This window comes from Oryzias latipes, chromosome 9, assembly GCF_002234675.1.
Source record: "Oryzias latipes chromosome 9, ASM223467v1".
Taxonomy (NCBI): Eukaryota; Metazoa; Chordata; class Actinopteri; order Beloniformes; family Adrianichthyidae; genus Oryzias; species Oryzias latipes.
In genome coordinates, this window is record NC_019867.2 from 23,454,292 (window position 1) to 23,476,673 (window position 22,382).

General features: G+C 36.9%; 1 protein-coding gene across 10 annotated transcripts in view; it reads left to right on the plus strand.

The window, feature by feature from the left end:
- arvcf (ARVCF, delta catenin family member) overlaps positions 1–22,382 on the plus strand; it is a 265,429-nt gene that overhangs the window by 105,804 nt on the left and 137,243 nt on the right. For 7 of the 10 annotated variants that reach the window (XM_023958692.1, XM_023958698.1, XM_023958694.1 and 4 more), the window contains exons 3-4: positions 2,977–3,054; positions 10,106–10,326. In XM_023958692.1, the coding sequence (XP_023814460.1) occupies positions 2,977–3,054; positions 10,106–10,326 (299 nt within the window). Of the gene's footprint in view, positions 1–2,976; positions 3,055–7,438; positions 7,550–9,134; positions 9,220–10,105; positions 10,327–22,382 lie in introns of those variants that run through there. The other 3 variants (XM_023958699.1, XM_023958700.1, XM_023958705.1) reach the window with 3 other exon arrangements.

The following is a 22,382-nucleotide window of genomic DNA, read 5'->3' on the forward strand; positions in this document are numbered from 1 at the left end:
TGTCAGGCATGTCTCTTTAGTGCAATTTATTAAACACTTTATGTCAGTGTACTCAATTAAATCAGAGGAAAGGTGTCTGTTTGTAATTTCCTTTAAGGCCGAAATACAAAGGTCACTTCCATGATGAAACAAACTGATTATCTGTAAAGCCCAAATAACCATCTAAATGATTTACATCTAAGATCTAAGGCTTTAGATGTCACACAAGCTGTAACGGTTGGCTAAAATTACCCAGAATTCCATTGTTAACAGTTTGATCCCCAACGACTAAACTTGGTGTAACAGCCAACCCTGATTCAGGAAGCAGTTTTGAATTAACTAAGGCACACAATAGGTGTACTGAAGAAACTCAGTGGTAATTTCATCAAAGCCACTTTTTTTAACTACAGAAAATTCTATGCTTGATTAATTAAATTAAAGGAAAAAAAAGTTTAAGCAAAAAATTGAAAACAATGCACAAAACCTGTGGTAAGTGATCATTGACTGTTTATAAGTGTATGGATAACTGGAGTGTGACGTCACCCATAGAAAATGACTTCCTTGTGGCTACAGCGAAAAGAAGTCAATTCAATCTGCATTATTGCACAATATGGACGTCACCATGTTGGAGCCAGACGATGTTATGAGGAAGTGATTGCTCCGAATCAGTTTAAGTCAACATTACAATCAAGCAATCAAGAGTGAGCTTGTTGGAAGTTCACACCCCACCACTTGAAAGCGGGGCTTGAAAGAATCTGTTAAACACTTCGAATGTTTAACGTGAGACCACATACTTTTATTGAGGCATCTGATTGGCCAGTTTATAACATGAATAACTTGAACACAAAAAAATTGATGGTTAACAAGAACATGCTAAAAAATAAAAAAGGTAATAGAGCAAGAATGAATATTCTGACAAATATAATGAATGAGTAAAAGCGGTTTATTTCTCAATAAAAGTCAATGGTATTTTGGCTTCTTGGAACCAGCGGATACTTACTGTTTTAAACACCAAGTAGGAGGGGTCGCTCAGTCCAGTTCTCATATACAATCATTGTGCGTGATGAATTAGTTTTTTAAGAGAAATTTTTTAAGCTTATTTTGGCGCCTATCTGTTGCCATCACTCAAACGCAGACCTCTCTGTGAACCTGCTGGACAAACCCTTTTAACACTTTTTGAAACAAGCACCAAGACCAAAGCAGAGCTGACAACAAGGTCTCTGCAAAATTCTGACATCAAACATAGTAAGGTAGAAAAAATATGCTTGAAGATTAGATCAAGTAACAAAACTGAAGCTTTGAAAATTGTATCAATGCATGTCATTTCAACCGCCGACAAGTGCAGTGTCATTGCTGTGTTGCTGTCTGAAGCCTAACTGAAATCTGTCCAGACCAAACAATGTTGGAAAAAATTTACATTAGAGCAAATATTTGTCTCCTTCAGATTAACAGACTTTATGTAAAACACATCTTTTTTTTAACTGTATTTTCCGCATTATTGGGCACACAAGATTAAAAGGCATCTTGAAGGGTCTATTTTTGAACTTATATCATATACTGTACAAGGCGCATTGAACTGTAAGGCCCATTAAGCGAGACAAAAGAGTCACAGATAAGTTTGTCAGTAGACAGTAGCTCTATGTCCAAACTCCCTCCCTACTACCTAACTACTAGAAAACTATATACAGTAGTGTGGGACTCCAATTCAGTCACCATGCTCACAACTTTCTTTTTTTAAACGGGAATTATGACATTACCAATTTCACGAAGTGAAAATCTTTTCAACTTGAGTATCTTACAACAACTATTTATAAAACCTGAGGATGAAAACATTGATGTTTAAAAAAGACAAACATTTTAACATATTTTTTTTTTACAAAAATTGTTCAAGCCCAGTGCATAGGCTATATTCCTCTATCTATTGAGCATTGATGCACACTAGTTTTTTGCATAGACTTCTGGAAATTTCTAGGGCACTTGATCTTGGAATTGTAGATTTGGCCAGGACAACAAAATTGCAAACACACTGTAGTGCACTATGTAGTGCACTATGTAGTGAGTTGTGACGAAATTTTGTTGTGGCCTAAAACTGCCTACCTTGTTTTTTGCAACACAAAAACAAAAACTGAGAGATACCAAAACAAATGTTACTGTGACTACAGTAACCCCCAACCTTGTTAAAAAAAAAAAGTCAGACACAACTATTTAGCCACGTTAGCATGTTCACAGCAACACCCAACCAAACATGAAGACAGAGCAGAGTGTCTCTTTCAAAATCCCTTCAACATCAGTAAACACAACCAGAGCTAAAATATTAGTTGTTCCAGATAATAAAGCGCACTGTGTTTATTTATTATTTTATTTTAAATTATGGCTTTTAAAAGTGCCTTATGGTGCAGAAAATGTGGTTCTCTGACATTATCACCTCTTTGACTTGGACCGATCCAGATTCCAGTTTCAACACCATGTCTTAAAAGTAACAACCCTGGATGTCGCTCAACTTTTCTGTTTTTTTAAATTAGGAAGTCTGAGAAAGAGCCACATTTCAGAGAAGCAGAAATGGGAAAAAGCTTTTAAAGACTCAAGTGGTTGCTACATTTGGAACAGCCCTATTTTACCAAATATGACATATTGGTTGAAATTCTCTTCACATGTGAAGTAATTTATAGATTTTTCACATGTGAAAAGAGAAAAGATGATTGGGATTTTGTTGCCATTTTTTAAAAATTATTTTATGTTGACCATACCTCCATAATATTCTTGTATTTCAGTGATGTCCTGCATAATTGTATTATAAAAGCAGAAGTAAAATAATGACGGTGCAAAAATTATTACTAAATTCTGCGAGAAGAGGTAAAGGACAACAATAGGTCCATTAATGATTGCTGGTACAATACCCATACTTTTTTTGTTTTTCATTCTGTCAGATGTATTTATTTACTATAATCTGTCAAAGGTCAAATAAGTTGTCCATTTTTTTCTCTATTAAACCTGCAGGTTTCCCCTGGTGCACTGAACAAACTCTACGGAGCTACCGGTGTCCTCTGTCAACTCGTCTGACACCAGAAATCGAAGGTACAACTGCCTTTTTCTCCACATATGCCTTCCTAAATCCCTTTGATCCACTTTTATCTGTTCTTTTTTTTGTCTTCCTATATATCACATTTTCTCATTCGCTTCAAGACAGCGTTGCATTAGCTCATAAGTGGCTTGCAGGATTTCACGTTTGAAATTCAGGTTCATTTAGAGCTTTTTTCTTTCAGGAAATGTGCTTTTAGTTTAATAATTCACACAGTTATATTAGATAAGGGGAAATAATTTTAGCTCTCTTCCCAGGTTTTAGTGGCAGCTGTTGCAGAGCAGAGAAGCATGTCAGTGTCCATCCAGACTTTCTCATTCTTTCATTTTAAAACAAAATACACATTTGATTCATTTATCGGTTTATTTTCCCTGAAAAAAATTGATAAAACACTAAAATACACTAAAGTAAGTAAGTAAGTAATAAGTAAATACATTTTTTGCAAAAAAATCTAAACTGAAGTCCATGCACAAACCTAACTTGATCAGACATGCCTTGGCACTCTTCCTCTTGCATTATAACTGATATTAATGTGTATAGGATTAATAATTTGCAGGAATACTCTATGATGGTTACAGTGCATTTCCTTCTCTCCATAACATTTTGCTATTTCAGAATTCTACAGCACATTTAAAACATCTGTAAGAAAAAAAGGACATGATTAAACCAGCAGAATTTGTAAAAGAAAAAAAAACAGTGCAGCCAAAAATGCTCCTGCCACTGGCAAGTTTTAGACACGTCACATTTTGTAGAAACGCAAATAAATTTTACAATGATGGCTCTCGTACACTGTCTCATTACCTCCTGAAAGATTCATATGCCATTTCCAATCAAGAAGAAACTTTCTTGTTTAATAAAAGTTATTTTCAGTCCAAATTTGCCAGGTGTATGAATAATTAAACTGTACTTGAGGCTTAGTTCACTTGAAAGAATTGCATTTCTTCCCAGATGAAGTAGTTTTTTTACATGATAGATCATTTAACTTAAAAGTTCTGACACACAAAAAAAGATTTTGATACATAAGAAAGAGGGGAAAAACTCCACATATGGATGCAGCCGCTCAAACAGAAGCGGCGGGGGCGGAGCAGGTGCTTTTAAGTACCCAATTGTGCGGGTGAGAGCTGCTGCCTCAGATGGGGATCATATGGGTTTAGAATGGGGATTAATCTAAACCGCTTCTGAAGACAGTGAAAATTGGTGGTATGGAAGGATGAAGACCCAACCACCCACCTAGTTCCTAATCAGGTGAATGTTTCTAACTTAGTATCCAGCACCAGCAGGCACACTTTATTTTTCTGTTCTCCATCTGTTGTCTGATTCCTCTCAAGACTTCCCCTTTGTAAAATGAGGCAATATTTTATTTTATTGAGTATACTTGAGCATAAGTATGCATATATTAAGTCTTCCATAGATTATATATGAATAGTGTATGAAGTATACTAACTGAATACGTACTTCTTCTAAATACCGGTACTTCTTCTCCATACTTCTAAATTGGAAATTTTCAAGTTAAATATTTACAAAGTTTATAAAAGTAAACTTCAACTATACTGCTCCACTTCTAGCATAGACTACTTTTTGCTAAAGTTTTTCTATCCATTACTTAAGACATAACACCGGAAAACATCCTACATTAATTTGATTTTTTTTATTTGAAATGGTTTATTCCAAGCAATCAAATAAGAATAATACACACTTAGGATAATTAGACATATTAATAAATATTGCTTGAAAGGAAGTGGAAGGAAGCGAACTTATATAATCCCACCCCGTTATACTGTAACCATTTTATTACGTGATTTATCATTACCCGTTCCTAGATTTTATCACACAGAATTAAGCGTAGCCGGCGTGACCCACACGGGTCCGTGCTGTAACCCGGAACCGGAAAAAACATTCATACTGATTATGTTGCTCAAAGATCACTTACTCTTAGGGAAATTTGTTATTGCAATGACACCATAACCCCCTTTGATGCCTTTTTTTTGCAAAATCCTGCAGTCTTACTATACAAAATATGCTTTTTTCAATAACGGTATTTATGGAGGACCCAAAAGAGGAAAACAAGAATGATAAATTAAATAAATAAAGCAAATAAACCATGACGATGATGATCTTGCTCAAATACCTTTATTTAGCATGTTCTTGCTATATCTAATTTTCTTTCATCACTGCATACTGACATCGTCTGGCACCAACATGGCGAGGTCCATATTGTGGAAAAAATGGCGACGGAATTGACTCCCTTTTGTTGGAACTGGAAATAAGCTATTATTTATGGGCGATGTCACACTGAGTCAGTCCAGTTTTCATATACAGTCAATGGCTCTAACATGCAATCTGTAAAGGAAGTTCTATTCATGAATGTCATATAAGTCCAAACAAAGGGAGGATGGACCTTTAAATTACAGATCAAATAGATAAACAAGATTTATACTACTATCTGTCTATATTTTTCCTCTTGTACTTCTTTACGACATACTTTTACATGAAGATCTGATTTTGACATGACCAACTGTGTTGTATTTCATACACTCTGGTATTAAGTGTGTGTCTAAGATAAATCACAGTATTATGTCATAACATGATGTTGTGCCAATGTACTCGAGTGAAACAGATTACATTTTTGCCATGCTGAGTATATTTAGTATAAGACCTTCTTTTTTTCAGAGAGCTGTGCTGGTGTGTCTTTAAATATATAATGCTTAAGATTTATAAGTAATAACGTAAAATATGAAGTCTACAAGAGACCCCCCTGAAGCTAGCAGGATCTTTAAAATATGACTCATAAAAAAAACTCTGGCAACAGCTTCAGCTTTAAAAAAAACATGCAGATTTAAATCTGACTTTGAGTGAAGAAAAAGGGGAAAAGTTCTTTAAAGATTTAAACATGAAGTTGTGCAGTATGCCTTTTTCTCCAGAGCCATTGCTTTTGCTCTTCTTTAACTCACAAAATACCTCACAAGCTGCAAAATATGACGGGTTTACCACCAAGCCCTCAGGGAAATGTCAGCCTCTTTAACAGATGCATTTGGCTACAATCCACATTACTGGTTTCAAATGGCAGCAAGATTCTGGAATCCAACATCAGCAGACTTCAGTCCTTCTGGGTGTGAGCTGACGATATTCATAAGTGTTCAGAACAGGAGGGGCATGCTGGGTATTCTAGCTCGCTCTGGCTCTTCAATGTATATTCAGTTAAGCATGACTACATTTCTTTGGTAACCTAGAAATTACTTGCCGTGGTAGCATTTGGTGATGTAACTAGACCTCTCGCTACTAAAAGAACAGCATTTTAACTGCAGGTCAGTTTACAATTGAGAGAGGAATGCTGACTGCTGCTGATGTTATTAAAGGGGAGTCTAACAACAACAGCCAGATTTTTCAGGAAGCCTTTGAAGCAGGTGATTACGTTCCATCTGCAGAAAAAAAAAATTGGGTTGTGGTTGTATTTTTATTACCCGACTATTTTTAAAGCTGGGAGATCTGCTAAAGTGGGTTTATTGCTCAAGATAAGTCGGCAAAGGTGAAGAGTGAACCTCTCATGGAACTTCAGCCTGTTTTTCTTTTGTTAGCTTTCTGTTCTCATGCCTTTTGGTAAAGGTAACTCATGTCTTCAATCTACTTTGAAATACAAAAGAACCATTATTTATTATCCACATTTTTTTTTCTTTGCTCATCTTGTTAGGCCTTCTTATCTATGAACATGATTAATTTTAATTTTTTGGTCAGGGCTTTTTAGCCGTTTTTCAGCATATACCTCAATATCAATTTTAGAAAAACGGTAAATTGTACCTAAAATAAAATCACAAATATAAATAAAAGATTGCTGTGTTACTATCACTGAGGGACATTACAACATTCCACTTTATTTATTTAACATATTAATTTTGCTAACAATAGCTATATTATTGGTGTTGTGGTCAGTTTTGATCCATATATATTAGCTTCAAGAAAAGAACAAAGATTCGTTTTTCATTTTGGGTTACAAAGCCAGAGTTCATGATATTCTGTAAAGCAGAGTAAGTCAGGACAAGAAGTATAGATTTGTAAGGATGAACAACTAATTCATTTTGTTGTGTCAATAACCTTTGTCTCCGACCCCATAGCACAAAAGGAAGGTTAATTTGCCATGTTTACGCCTTAATAGTTCTCAAATCTAACAAATGGGCTTTTGCAAAATTAATTTAACAGTATTTGCTTTTTATTTTATCACTTAGATGAGTTAGGCCTCTGTGCATTAATTTCCTTTGGTAGTAGAGAGTGTTCTTTAATATGTTTCCCCCTCATGAAGTTTGGGGTAACTGGGGCATGTGTAAATAAGAATGGGGTTAAAATATGCCGACCTGAGTATGTTTTTATTCCTCTGACCCAGGCCATTAGCAGACATCTGTTGGGCTAAAGCTGTAAAGAACCAGGGCTGTCATACTGGAGGAATTCTTCAGACACCCCTCCTGGTGCATTCTGGGCTATTTTAAGCAACTCCAGAAGGTAGGGTTTAATGATAAGCTTTGGGGCGTAGCTGGCATGCTTGTCATATAATTCCCCTTATGACTCAGGAAGCCATGGCTATGTGGCCCCACCAGGTCTCTGGGGGCTGTGAATCATTAGGGCTTGTCTTCAAGTATGCCCAATCAACATGTGCTATGGTCCCCTATCACTGACTCTTATCACAAGTAGTTGATTACTTCTAAAACAGACACAGAGGATGCTATTTTTGAAAGCTGTGACTGTCAAGCACTTTCCATTTTGAAAGTTTCTGGTTGCTTGTAAACCAACCGTGTAAGAGCAATAAAGGAGTTACAGAGAAATGTCAGGAAAAAAAAACTTTTTTTTTTCTTCAAATGGATGTCAGGTTTGACTTTGGAAAGCCAGGCTCCTTGGCACACACTGCTTGAAGTGAAGGAGTCAGGCAAGATAAATAAATGATCAGCGTGCAACAAACATCAAAGAGGGATTGTGTGCTTCAAAGAGAATAAGAGCTGCATGCTCACCACGTTCTATAGTAAAGAATGAATTCTTTCTATGCAAGCTCACATTTAAAGAGACAGGCACTCTTCTCTGGTTCAGTCATGCGACTTCTTTAAAATTCCAGTGGTTGCATCTGCATTGATCATCCCAACTGAAGCGAACCGCCCATCCACACTTTTAACCCACATCGCTGAAAAGTATGCGGCTTGCTAAAATGGGTTGCGAATGAAATGTTTTGTAAAGAAGTCATGCTTGTATTGTTATGCAGTTTATACTTTTACTAGGAAACTCCACCAGTCCTGTCCTTTGTCAAACTTAATACAGCAAAGAGGACTGTGACCTAAAAGATAGATCTTTACGAATAAATTGTTCACTTTTGTCTTTTAGATCTTCTAAAAGACAGAATATGGGGGATGTTTATGTTGTGTACTTTTTTTGCCTTCACAAGAACGTACTTTAGATTTTATCACCAAGACAAATCAAACTTGTTAGGTTTTATTAATGCTCGAAACAAACAACTTTTTCACAAATTGTCAGATTATTAGAGAGTTGAAAAGATTTAGTTTTATTTGATTTGTTTCAACTTTCTAATAATCTTAAACACAAAAATGAACAAAAAGACAAATCAAGAAATAGAAAATAAAAAGATGTGATGCTGCTGTGTGACAGAAACCCATGTGGGGTTATTTACATAGTTGCACACCAATAGAATTTGACAAAAAAAATAAAAAAAAGTTTTTATACATATATATATACAAAGTAAATGACTATATAGACTGTATATATATGACTGTATATAGATTGTTTACAAACATGTACACATATGTTAGTCTACAAACATAATTATGCATTGTTTAACAATACTGACTGATACATTATAAACACATCCATATCTCATACCTGGAGACATTTTCTTCTGTCTCTTTATGTATTAAATGCTGTTGAGTTGATCAAAAAATCTAAATCATTTTACAGCTTTTTGTGGTGAGACCACCAAAAGAAAATTGGACAGGTGTTTTACAAATAAAAGGAAGCATTTCATTTTTTTCTTAATTAATCCTTTTCTTTTTTTCTTCCCTTTGTTTTTCTTCCCCCTCTCCCACAGCTTTCCGTTCTTGTAATTTCCCTCTGCTTCTGTTAGAGTTGGGGATGTCTGTTTTCTAACGCCTCTCAGCCTGCCTCATCTCTTGGTCTGTATTGTTGAGGATTTGTATTCACACCCTCATATGTTACTGTGCTGTCAGCTCCCCTGATATCACGCTGCCATCATTTATGGATATTAGGGTGTGTGTGACAGTCATTTGCTGAGTGTGTGTTTGTGTGGGCCCGAGTGTATGTGTGGGTGGCTGTAGGATGCCTGCATGTGTTGTAATTTTGCCTGCAACAGTGCTTGTGTGTCAGAACGCATTTCGGGGCCGTGCATGACTGTATCCAAAGACAGAGCTGCTTCTCAAATGCTGGCTGTGATTGCTCATGTGGCGAGCTGACATAATTTCTTTCACCCTTATTTGATGTCTGGAGTGGTGGTTTTAGTGAGTCTGCAGTCTGCTCTGTGCTGTCTCATTCTCTTTGTCTGTGAAGCTGATTCATTATGTTTTCATTTTGTTGAAATTAAGAGTTTCTCTATGCTGCCTGCGTTGTGTTAATTATATGAAACCTCTGTAAGCAAAGACATAATTGGCACCCAGCTGAGAAACCTCATTATTGTGTTAGCTGTGCATGACCCGACATTAGTCGTGTTGTCAGTTTTGGCAAAAAGAATTTAATTGTGTCCAGTTTTGGCTCTTTAAAAAGCACAACCAGAGTTAAACAGATACTCTGAACTCAAATTTCACCTATCTGGGGAAAATAATCTTGTTTTGTACTGATGGTGTGATATTGTTGTTCATAAATCAGAGCCCTACCATACTACACCATCAGTGTCCCATCTTGAATGTGCATTAATCTTGTATGATCTTTGCACCATTCATCCCCCTGTTGGTTCCGCTCATCCAGCCTGTTGGGTTTGGGATGTCTTTAATGACCTGGTACACCTCCCTCCCCTCCTTTTCTTTCCTCCCATCCTGAACCTGGAAGATCCGTATAGTTTCAGCCACACACTGGACATGGGGGACTACGATGTTCGCTCAGCCGCCAGCATCCTGGCCTCAGTGAAAGAGCAGGAGGCACGTTTTGAGCAATTGACCCGAGCCCTCGAGGAAGAGCGCCGCAACGTTACCCTGCAGCTTGAGCGTTCCAACCTGCCTCCTAACCCCCCAACTAGCCAACCGCTGGCATGGCAACAAGTGGTGATGCAGGTAATTCCCCTTTATGAATAACATCCTTTGTGGTAACTCATCTTTTAAAGTGGGCTAAGGGGATTCAGGCTCTCATTCTTTCCTTGCCTCCTCCTCTTTAAGCTACTTCTTGCATGTCTGATTTCCTTGAACCCACTGGTCTCTGAAATTGTCTTGTGGTGGTGTTTCATTGAAGTGGCCTTTAGCTTACCTGCTACAGTTATCAAGGGGACGGAAACCAGGTCATTGGTTCATAAGAAGACTGTTTTAAAGTCAAATGAGAGAAACAGCTATGCAGGCTCGCCCCTCAATCTTAGTCAATTTAGAGTCCCAGCTGAAATTTGGGTTGTTGGAGTGTGAGCACAAGCCAGAGGAAAACCGCTCATTCACACAGGGAACATGAAAAGTTTCCTAATGCCTTAGTCACAAGCACTCGTACAGGTTAACCCCTGCAGGTTTTTGGGTTGTCTGGGCCCGTTGGGGGTCTTGGCAGTAGGGACTGAATATTTAGGGGAGCACAGGTGTGTCTTGCAGTTCCCTTGAGGCATGTATGGCCACCATAAGGGAGATCTTAAAAATAGAACAGGCCATTGTCGTGCGTGTGGTAGGTGTATCGTGAAGTATTGGTAAGGATAATGTAAGTTACACACACTTGATACACAGGTGCTGTCGCATGGTACCCTTTACTTAGCATTAAGTAAAGTGTTTTTACTGGTTCTTTACTGATCACGCTCATATGCCTACGCAACCGTAGGATGCCCACACAAACTATACCCACTCCACTTCATCCTTACTTACCCTTAGGTGTTGTTTAAGTGTTTGCTATGACCTTTCACCCATTGAAATCCCATGGAAAAAAAAGTCCATAAGCATTTTAGCCCTACACGTTCACCAAACGATCTTCAACTGTGTACCTCACACAGATTTGTCCGTTTTTTTGCCCACAGACAGCCCATGTCCATTTCTAAGGGTAGTTGTGACAAAGGCATAAGCAGAACTGTACAATTCCTTTGACACTTGGATCGTTTGCCAAAATGAGACTGACCACAATCAATATTGGACTGTAAAGTAGTCTCTGCTCTGATATCAAAATGTTGTAATGGTCTCTCAGTTCTTTGATATTTATTTTAAGGCCATTTGTTTTTTCTCTGCTTTAAAAGGACAACATAAACAGGTCAAGATACAAATGGATACAAAGTTCCATTCAGACCCCCAGTCAGTTGGTTGAATAATGAACACGGATCATCAATTAGTCTTGTGTGTTTCAAATTCACAGCACAGAGGCCAGAGTCAAAGAAGCTCGTCACTATTTAAAGTGGATACATGGGGGGGAAAAAAACAACTTAAAATTAAACTATGCAACTAATGAGTGTAATAAACCAATGATCTAAATATCTCTGTGATTTAGTGCATTATCTTCTGAACACACTGAGTTAAAGCGTCATTGAACAGCCATCCCTTTTATACATCATCATCATCCTAATTATTATCTCAATAAAAGAAGAGCAGCACTTAATGTTGCATCAAACCTGGATTGGTTTGATGATTTTAAAGAATTCAGATCTCTACTCCTTTCAGAGAAACACACGAAAGGATTTGGAGGAAGAAAAAGGGGTGTTTATGCTTTGTCCCACACTAAGGGGAAAACTGGAACAATGTTGTTGGGCAGTCTGTTGGCTAGCATGATGAAATCATTTGTGCACATTCAGTGACCTGGACCTAGGAGCAGTCCTCACAAGTGATTATTCACATGCTAAGATGATACCCTTTCTCTACATTGTGTCTTGTTTGTCTGGAAATTGATTTTAGCCTGAGGGAAGGTTATCGCCAAGACTGTGAAAGGTCAAATGGCGGTTATCCGTGTGCAAAGACAGGCAGACAGCGCTTAGGGAGAAGGTGACCTTGTTTTGCTTACAACACACACACCTGATTTATTTGCCCACAGCTAATGTCCATAACATGCATAAATCTTTAGGTACACTTACATTTCATTGAAAAAAATTATGCAGTCATTTTAAGCACTGGAGTTTGTTATTGTGGAGATGTATTTAGCATACATTGAGGATTTCTGAATAATTCTCACAAATATTGTGTGAAGTTTTCAAAGTTTGTAGGATCTAAACCGAACAATGCCATCTTTGATCTGTGTTGCTGTCTGTGCTAAAGAGGTGCCGGCAGTGGCACCTCTGTACCCTCCAGCCTCCCTCCACCCTCTTTTACCGCTACATCCCACAGCCTCTAAAACCTGTCTGGCCACAAAGAGTACAAAAGGCTGAGGGTGCTGTAGCATTAGACAATCTATCCTTCCACTGGCAGGACCCGGGAGCCCCTGTACCCTCGTAAATCACCTGCCTAACAACGAGGCTGCGTTTACCCCCCCTGCCTTTTCTCCATTGCCTCCTGTCTTTTTCTGTTGCTGTGGCATCAAGAAGCTCATTGCCTTTCATAAACCCCCTAATCGCCTTGTTGTGAAAGTGTCCTTTTTGTGTACCCCACTGTTCCCATATCCTTCCAACAAGCCTTTCCTCTCATTACTGTGGAGCCTCTGAAAAAAGTCACCCTAAATTTTTGTCAAATTTGCTGCTTGCTTTCCTGGTTTTTGTTAAAATGTTTCAAAGTTTTCATCCTTTTTCGGTTTGGTCTTCATACACAACAACACCATTCTACTGATGCAGTGTTTTTAAGTAAACTACAAAGTGAGGCAGTGGAGAAATCGGTTTGCTGAAAGTTTTCTACTGTTATTTTTTCAGCATTCACTTATTAAAATAAGTTGTTGTTCATCTTTCAGCATGTCCCTTCAGGGGTCGCCACAACGAATCAGCTTTCAATGATTCGCACAGGAAGTTTGGCAGAGGTTTTTACGTCAGATGCCCTTCCTGACACAACCCTGCATTTTATCCGGACTGGGGACCGGCACAGGGAGACCCAGACTTGGGCTCCCTTGTTGTGAGATCAACAATTAAAAGCCTTTTTTTTTTTTACAGTAGCTAATTTTAAAAACAAATACATAATGTTTACTGTAGGCTAGATATTTTTAGCTTTTCGTTTTAAAATTGCAACAAAAATTAAAATGGAAAGACCTGCTTTAAGAGTCAAAAATATTTTTGAGAGATTCTTAGTCAAGATATGCTAATTTTTTATAGTCATTTTTGTGGTGTGAAACTAAAGACATTATAAATATATATGATAAAAAAAACTGTTATTAATGAGAAGATGGAAACCATTTTGACTGATTTGGTTTGACAACATTGTTTCTTTTGCATGTATATACAATAAGAAAAGGACTATCCTAGCTGAAAGAAGTATAGGATGAAACTTTGTAAATTGGCAGCAGAAGTTCGACTTTTTTTTATGTTACCCATTGTTTTTCCACTGCATTGGATTCAATTTTTACCCTTAATTGAGCTGAAGAGGATATTTCCATAGTTGGAAACACATCTGATTTGTAAAACCTGCTGCTGGATGCAACATATGTGCAGTGATTGTTTAGGACGATGTCCAAATCCGATTCTCTGCTCTTTCCGGGCTCCATGAAGGGGTCAGAAATAAGAAGGTTTGTCTGTACCCACCAAATATTTCTGCATTTTTGCTCATACTTTGTTTCCTAAACATATTTTAGAAAACTATGATCCGCATAACATGACATGAAAGAAAGTGTTTTTACTAAAGGATGAAATGAGATGAAAAGATAAAGGGAACATTTTTAAGGAAAGGTACTTTTCTTTAGTTAAATGTCATCTTTCAAATCATTCCCAGTGTTTTTAGACTTCATGTCTTTCTGGCTGAAGGTATTGATCACAATCCAATAGGTGATTATACACATTAAAAGCCTAAACATGTTTGTCTATACATTTTTCTGATGATGTACATAAAGAAAAAAATATAGGTATTTTAGGGAGAGGGCGTGTAAACAGAGAGCTCTCACTTCTGGGTGATAATGGGAAGGCTTTTAACAGTCCCGCTGTTAAAAGAGGCGATTTCTAATGAACTCCTGCCGCTCTGCAGAAACTATGTCCTAGAAAACAGCACAGGTTTTAAAATTCGCATAATTATAATTAGAAGACCACTGGGAACACTTTCACAATGGATCAGAAATTATCTGAATGAGGCCTTTAAATTTCTGAGAGGAGTGGAGAATCTTTAAACAGTCCATGATGACATAGACTTTAATATTGTTTTTTAAAGAAAACCACATTAAACAGATGTTTGAATTGGTTGATTAAATCAGAAACTGAGGTCCACCACATGTGTTTACAATATAGCTCTTCTTCCTTTTCACAAGACCCCTCAAGTCATTAAAGGAATGTGACCTCGCCCCTTTCAGTGTCCAGCAGGACAACTAAAAACAGCTTTAAGCTCAAGCACCTCAGCTGAGAGACAACAAATGAAAACCAGTCTTTGTATTGGTGGCAAAAATCAAAGCCTTGACTTCATTATCTTTATGAGTCCAACATACCTGTTTGGCTTTTTTACTGCATGACATACAAGCACATAAAAGATGATGTAATGAGAAACAGAAGCATTTCTGGGTATCTTCCATGCATAAATTCACAGCTCCTTCAAATTATTGTCCAAGGCACTGAAACAGAGAGTTTGTGTTCTTGTCACTTCAGTAGCAAGTATTTGTTGTAAATTATAAATACTCATCTGTTTTGCTATTGTGTCATTCTTTTCCTTTTTTGGAAGAAAAAATTATTTAAGGAAACAGATCAGATGGAAGAATCAACAAAAAGAAATAAATATAAAATTAAATAATTAGCATTTTTTTAAAAAGTCCCACTCCAATCGTCTTTTGATCTATTGTAAAGCATCTCCGGTGATCTTTTAATTATGATTATGCCGTTTTAGCCAAAATCAAAAATCCTGTGTCTGTTTCTTGGACTTGGTTTCTGCAGTAGTTTGTCAGAAATTTGCTTCTGCGGGAACGTTGGTGCAGAGTAAGCCTGCACTGATATTCTATCATGCCTTTGTTTACACTCTCTCCTGCTAGCTTACAGCCCCACAACTCCAAGCTAACATTACCGGTGCAACCAAAATGGGGAGTAATATTTGAACTATCCAGCCATAGAATTTTGAGCCAGATGCCAGCTCAAACCAGGAAAACATAGACGTACATCAATCTAGTCGTCTACAATTTGATACATCAGAATGGAGCAGAGCAGGGAGCTTGTGCCATGCTGATTGTAGTTTGTATGTAGTACAAGCTTTTGCCAACGACGGTTTTTTGTCTGCTTCTGATTCGCAACGATTTAAATAAAGAAATACTCAAAAATACTGCTATTTTTATCTCAAATTTCATTATATGTCATCCATAATGGGAAAATGTCACAAGAACATGTTAAAAACAAAGAAATATTATTGTGGGTCTTTAAAACAACAATAGTTTCACCTTTTCCATTCCTACACAGTCTAGCGATAAAGTCAAAACTATCTGTAGACATTTTACTTTGAGTTACTGATGAGATAAAGCTTGGCATGGCCTCAGGCTTATGAACGCTGCAGATCTGGGCAGACTGACAACGTAGCGTGGATTTGGCAAGCCTTTGCAGTTTTGTATTGCAAGATTGCTTTCATTCTTTTCATTTAAGAATCACATTTTGTCTTAAGTTTAAGCCAAGATGGAAAGTTGTCTTTATTTATTGATGATTTAAATGGGGTGAAGAGTTAAAAAAAGGTCCCCAGCGCCCAATTGATAAGAAAAAAAGAAAATGTCGGACTGTTTAAAAATGCTTGTTGTAGTAAGCAGACTGCCAAATCAAACTCTATAGTTTAAAAGAGTAGCAATGATTGTACTGAAAAAATAAGTTATTCTTTATATTTTGACTATTTAGTATTTTTAATTGGCAGCCTGCTTTATTCAAATAAAATCTAAACTGAAAAAACTCTAAGTAGCAAAGATATTTAAGTATTTTCCCCAAATTACCCTGCAGGTTTAGGAATCCATCTCTAACTCTATCATCTACCATCACCACAAGACAGGATTGGTGGTAAATTTGGCAGAAAAATTAGCATTAATGAACGAGACATATCATGTCTTTAAACTGACATCAACAGACTTACAGGGATGGAAATCTGTTAGTTTACAGCCTGACAGGGGAGGCTGAGAATCAGCTGCCAGTTGACTGCCTTTATCTGAGAAAAAAGTTGATTTAATCACAGAGGCAAAGTGTGTGTAAAACTCAAATCAAGGTTAAAAGTGTGATGGATTGAAAAGCAAAGACTTGCAGAGTGCTAGAACCTCCAAGTGTCCAAAACTAAAAGAAGAATAAGAAAAAAAACAGACAAATCTGTTTTCAAATTTGTCTTGCTACAATCCTGCAATGATGGTGATCAAGCAGGGCTTCATTTGACTAAATTAAGCCCAAATTGTCTTTTAGCAAAACAAAGCTTTTCAATATATCGTGCTCTTGTCCTTTGCTGACAAACTATTTTAAAGTAAAAAATAAAACATGATCATAATTATAATGTGGTTAGTGTTTTTTGGGCCTCAGCAGACGGTAACATTGTGTCCATTTCTCCTTCATACTTAAAATTTAAATCAATATTGAATTTATAGCTTTAGTTCATTTGTTTTAGTTAATCAAGTTGTGTAATTTAATTTTGGACTTTAAATATGTCAGGTATCTGAACAAAATAATGATAAAAGCTTTCATCTATTGTTAGTAGAATATGTTTAAAGCCCATATTCTTATCTTCTGCTGCCCAACAGTATCTAGTTACTGTTTAGAGACAAAAATTCTTTAAATATGGAATTGCATTTACATACATAGATTTTTTAAAGTAAAGCTGTTTGTATGGATTAATATTTAATAATAATAGTCATAATTATAGAAAATTGCATTTTCTTGCTTTCTTACACCAGCAGAAGGATCTTTTTTGACACAAGGCTATTTTATTGATAAAGGACTTATAAAAGTAAACAAAGTTAACATTATAATGTATATAAAAATATAACAGTCAATTTTAGCTATTGTAAATATTTAAGAGCTACATCTTTTATATGAATGGTTTAAAGGACACGAAAACATAAACAAAGTGTATTTTTCCAAGTGTTAAAGTAGGACTTTGTGGGTCTGCCTGGGTTTTGGTCAATTAGTAGTTAGTGTCAAAAGTTACAGACACTTCTCCGGTCCTAATGAACATCGACATTAGTTACATTTTCAAAGAACAATGTTTCCATGTGAGATTTGTCATTCTATGAAAATGAGAAGCAATGTTTCTACCATCAGCCACAGACTGGGTAAAAGTGGGTGTGAACCAATCTCTAATAAAACAATAGAAACATTGCTAACATTTTTCTGTATCTGTAGGGAAATGTTTCATCTATTTTAACGAACCGGACAGATGATTTGTGGCCATACAACAGTAAGAGAAGCATAAGTAGGAGTTAATCTGTCAATCCTATGTTTTTCTTTCCATTGGATTTGTGGTATTGTGAGCACAATATGCCATCTGTGCTTTTCTGAACCTTCAGGCGAGGTACAGTGGGGTATCTAATACGATAACTTGCTTTAAGAGTTACTTCAAAATAATAAGATTTTCACTTTTAAAGAAGCAGAGAGTAGTTTTTTTTGTACCTACCATTGAGTGGTGAGTAGAGTCAGCTACTCCCAATTGATATATATATATATATATATATATATATATATATATATATATATATATATATATATATATATATATATATATATATATATATATATATATATATATATATATATATGGTTTAAAAAGGTGTTTGAGTTTGAGGTGTCAAAACAATATTTTTTCATTGAGACTCCAGAAAAATGTTAGTTTGTAAATGAAAGCCATGATAGGTCTGCTTTAAAAAATCCTTTTATGTTGTTTAAGAGCATTGCTGAACTCATCTTAAAGTTAATGCAGCGGCACAGCTACAACCTTTTAAAAGGGGGGTCGGGAGGGGGCAGAGGTTTTTGGTAAGGTGGCAAATAAGAACAGGAGAGTGGAAGGCCATTACAAGGGAAAGGATAGATCAAAAACAGGTATTTCAAACAGTTTCTTACAGTGACAGTTATTACTAATGTTAAAACAGCAGTTCTTTTAGCTGAGGTGCTATTATTTATGCTTTAAGGCGCTTGTATTGATGATTTTTTCAATATTTGTTGATTTTTTTCAACGTTTGTCCATGATGATACTGGTATTGAGTCTAAAATTGGGGGGCAAAGATTTTTGTTGGGGGGCAGTCTCCCCCATTCCCCTCTGTAACTCTGCCACTTTGTTAAAGGCTCTATAATAAATATGTGTATTCTTTGCAAAAAATGTGTAATTCAAACTGAAGGTGCTGCTGGGAATGTAAATTTTCATGGAGGACTTCTTTGAATCTGCAGGCTATAATAACATTTTTTAAATATTCTTTTCATTTGTTTTCTTTGTTCTTTCATCCTTATGGGAAGGCATAAGAGAGAAACGGATGTTAACAGATGTAGCTTCACTGGAGGTGCGTGACTGTGCTGTGTTGTTGAACATTAACCTTTCTACCATCTGTTTCAGCGCATACAAGCTAAGTCTGGCACTAGGAGTCAAGGAGACAAATTCAATAAAGGTGGTGTGATGCCTTTTAGAAATTTTCCATATTAAAAGGTTCAGTTATAAAAGCAAGTAAATCATATTCAAGAAAGAAATTAAGATTGCAGAAAATGCCAACAATAATGTCAATTATCCACAGTCCCCCTTACTGTGCTTTGAACGCCAAAAAAAGTGAATTCTTTTAATATATGAAGCTGTTGTGATGGACTTTTTCACACAATTAGTGCTCATAAAAACATATGGTCTTCTCTTTCATATCTCTGCATATTTGAATTGATGTGTTTTAAATTGATGTTCCTAAAAGCAGAAAAGGAGAACATTTTAATTGCTCTTCTATATTTCACCTAAACCTAAACAAACTGAATAGCAGTTACGAAAAAGATTAAATTATTCCAAGGAATATCATGTGGGAGCATTAAAGTATTAAACATCCATCGCGGACAGGTGCTCATATGTTTTTGAGACAGACGTGTGCTTAACAGAATGGATTCTAATAAATATGCTCGTAACTAGACTTTAATTTGTGCCATTAGCAGCTCCGTTATAGTTCCAGACACATCCTGCTGACTCTGCTGACTTTTTCTCCACAGAGACAGAGAAATTATTCAGTCTATTTAGACACATTGCCTTGTGAAAGGACTAGGACTAGGATTTTTTTTCCCCTTCATAACTTTATTTTGGGTGTTTTATTAATTTTTTAAAGATACATATGTTCTTTATGTGCTACTAGAAAAAAAAACATCAGACATGTGAAAATGAGAGAAACATAAAAGATATAATCTGCTGTGTTTCGTGTTTTTGTTACATGGCTTAATGCATTACCAGATACAAACATAGTGAAACTATAAAGTAGCAATTGGGAGAAATCCTAAATGGAATTATTATTATATAATCCAATATAATAGATATCTATACTGCAAGCATGACACTCTTTTAAAGTCCCACTCTGATCATCACCCATGCAACCCCTTCCCTTTGATGAGAGCTCTCCGTTTACAAACTTTTTTGCTATCTTACAGCTCCTCACACCCCTAACCTAACATTACAAGTGCAAAAGTATGAGTGAAAAAATCAGAGCTATCCAGCCATACCGTTTTGAGTCAGATACCAGCTCAGACGGCAAAAGCAAAGATATACGGGGATCTATTTTTCTGCAACTAGATGCATCAGAATGGAGAGGAGCAGTGAGCTTGTGGCCCATCCAGTGTTTTTTTTTTTTACGTAACACATACAATCTTCTTTAAACTGCATTTTTTTGCTTCGTTTCTGCTCCTGATTCGCAAATAAATACTCAGAAATGAAATTTTAAGGTTAAATTTGTTGAGATATATTCTCCATCATCAGAGAAATGCCACACAAACAAGTTAAAAACACGATTTTCACCGGAGAGGGTCTTTAAAGACAAACAAAGAAAATAATCATGTGTTTATTAATACTTAAAGATATTCTTAAAAACCTTAGAAAATATGTTTTTTTCTGATTTAGTGGTAAGCATTATCTACATATCATGTAGATTTGTTGGTAAATCAATAAGCAGAACACTAGAAAAAACTGAATTAGTGCGTGAGTTAAGAATTAATGATAAAGTGAAGAGTAGTGCTGCCTTCCTCATTTGTTCCCAGGGGAATTCCAAAGCACCAAATGGATTTTTAAACAGGGGTATGAAAGTCGCTCAAACAGAATTTGATGTAGCAAATCTCGTAAAAACAACTACTGCAGCCTATGGTATGTGACTTGTTTTTTCTTAACCAATTTTCTAGAGTCACGTTGGTGTATTTCCTGATTCTATTGTTCAGAGTATAAGATCTAAATGTAATGGTGCCTGTTTGAGCCAGGGCTTTTATTAAGAATAAATGGAGCACTAACATTCTGAGGTATAAAACAGCACTGCTAAGCTACTGGAATGTGAAACCTCAGCCATTTCCCTCTTCTTTCTTTTTCTGTTTTAGCCCAATCATCCTTTTTCTTTCTTTCTAAGGACTCTTCAGTTAAGCCTCCATGGACGTTATTAGATTAACATTCCTAGTCAGTCTTGGTCACAGTCATAGATATTTGAATGTGGATTCTAAAGCTCCTCCCTTGTATCAAGTGCAGTGGGAGAAGTGGCACAAAGAGCTTGGGAAAAGGAGGTGCGTGTGTGTATAGGGTGTAAAAATGTGCAGAGTAGCCTATAGGATGCCTCCACTTGAATAGAGGCAACTTTTGTTGTGCGCCTGCCCCCCCCCCCCCTCATCCCTCAGCTGCCCCATTCCACTTTTATTTTTCTACTCTTTCCCTTCGTCCTAGCCAAAAAGGGGGAGGGACGACAGGCTGACAGACAGAAGCAGCTGGAGAGCAAGGAGGGAACTGGTTCCACCCTACTGATGCCGAAGATAGAGCGAGAGACATTGACCCAATGAGAGGAAGAGAGAGCTGCTACTTTTCTAACTCTGGAGGCAGTCTGGGAACCCTTCTTTCTATTAACACCCCCGTTCTCTTCAATTTTCCCCAGTACTGAATGTTTTTGTTCACTTTCTGTCCAAGTTCTTTTCTTTAGAAAATGAATGTGTAGCTATCTTCAGGAATTCCCCTTTTCTTTTTTTTTTAAAATTAGATATTTTTTTGAAAAAGGGAAGATTCCGCCTTTCTGCATCATCTTTCATCCCTCTGAACTCAAGCATCTCTACAAAGACAAAGCAACGTGCTTTTTAGACTCTGTCAAACCAGCCTCACACTGCCAGAATTACAATGTCTGCAAAATTAATTTCCTTTCAAAGTAAAGGCATTTTAGTTTTGACCGAAAAAAAAGTGCATTTCAGACTGGTCTTTTTGTCTCTCTATTTTATACTACAGGGGAGATGCAGAAATTTCACAATAAAGGAGCTGTCTCGCAGCGATAAGGTTGTCGGTTCAAAACCCAGCTGGAGTTCATGTCTATTTGAAACTTCCATTTTTTCCCCCGATGAATGAGTTTCTTTCAAAAACTCAACAATCAAGATTCACATTTTGCAGGCTTAGTTCTGACTCTAAATTTGCACCCAAGACGTGAACTTGAGGATGTGATTGACTCTTTGTATGTGGCCTTGTAATGATCCTACAGACTGTTAGGGTGTACTTTCCCCTTGCCCCATAATCATTAGGGGGAGGAAAAAACATGAAACCTCTTTGGATGAAGCAGGTAAAGAAAATGGATGATGGGATTTTTGAGGTTTCACATATTTGAAGCAATGTTTTCCAAAGGAAAACTGGGCCTATTTTGCTGTTCTCTTTCTCTCCCTCTCTCTCTATATATACCGGTATATATATCTTCTAAGCCGTTTTGGCCATTTCGGGGTAACGGGGCTGCCGGAGCCTATCCTGGCCACTCATGGGAGAAGGCACAGGACATCCTGGACAAGTCACCAGGATGTCGCAGGTTCACAAATCACCCACTTATACATGCTCGCATTCACGCAAGGGACAATTTAGAGTGACCAATTAACCTATGAAGCAGGTTTTTGGATGGTGGGAGGAAGCCGGAGTCCCCGGAGAGAACCTACACATGCACGGGG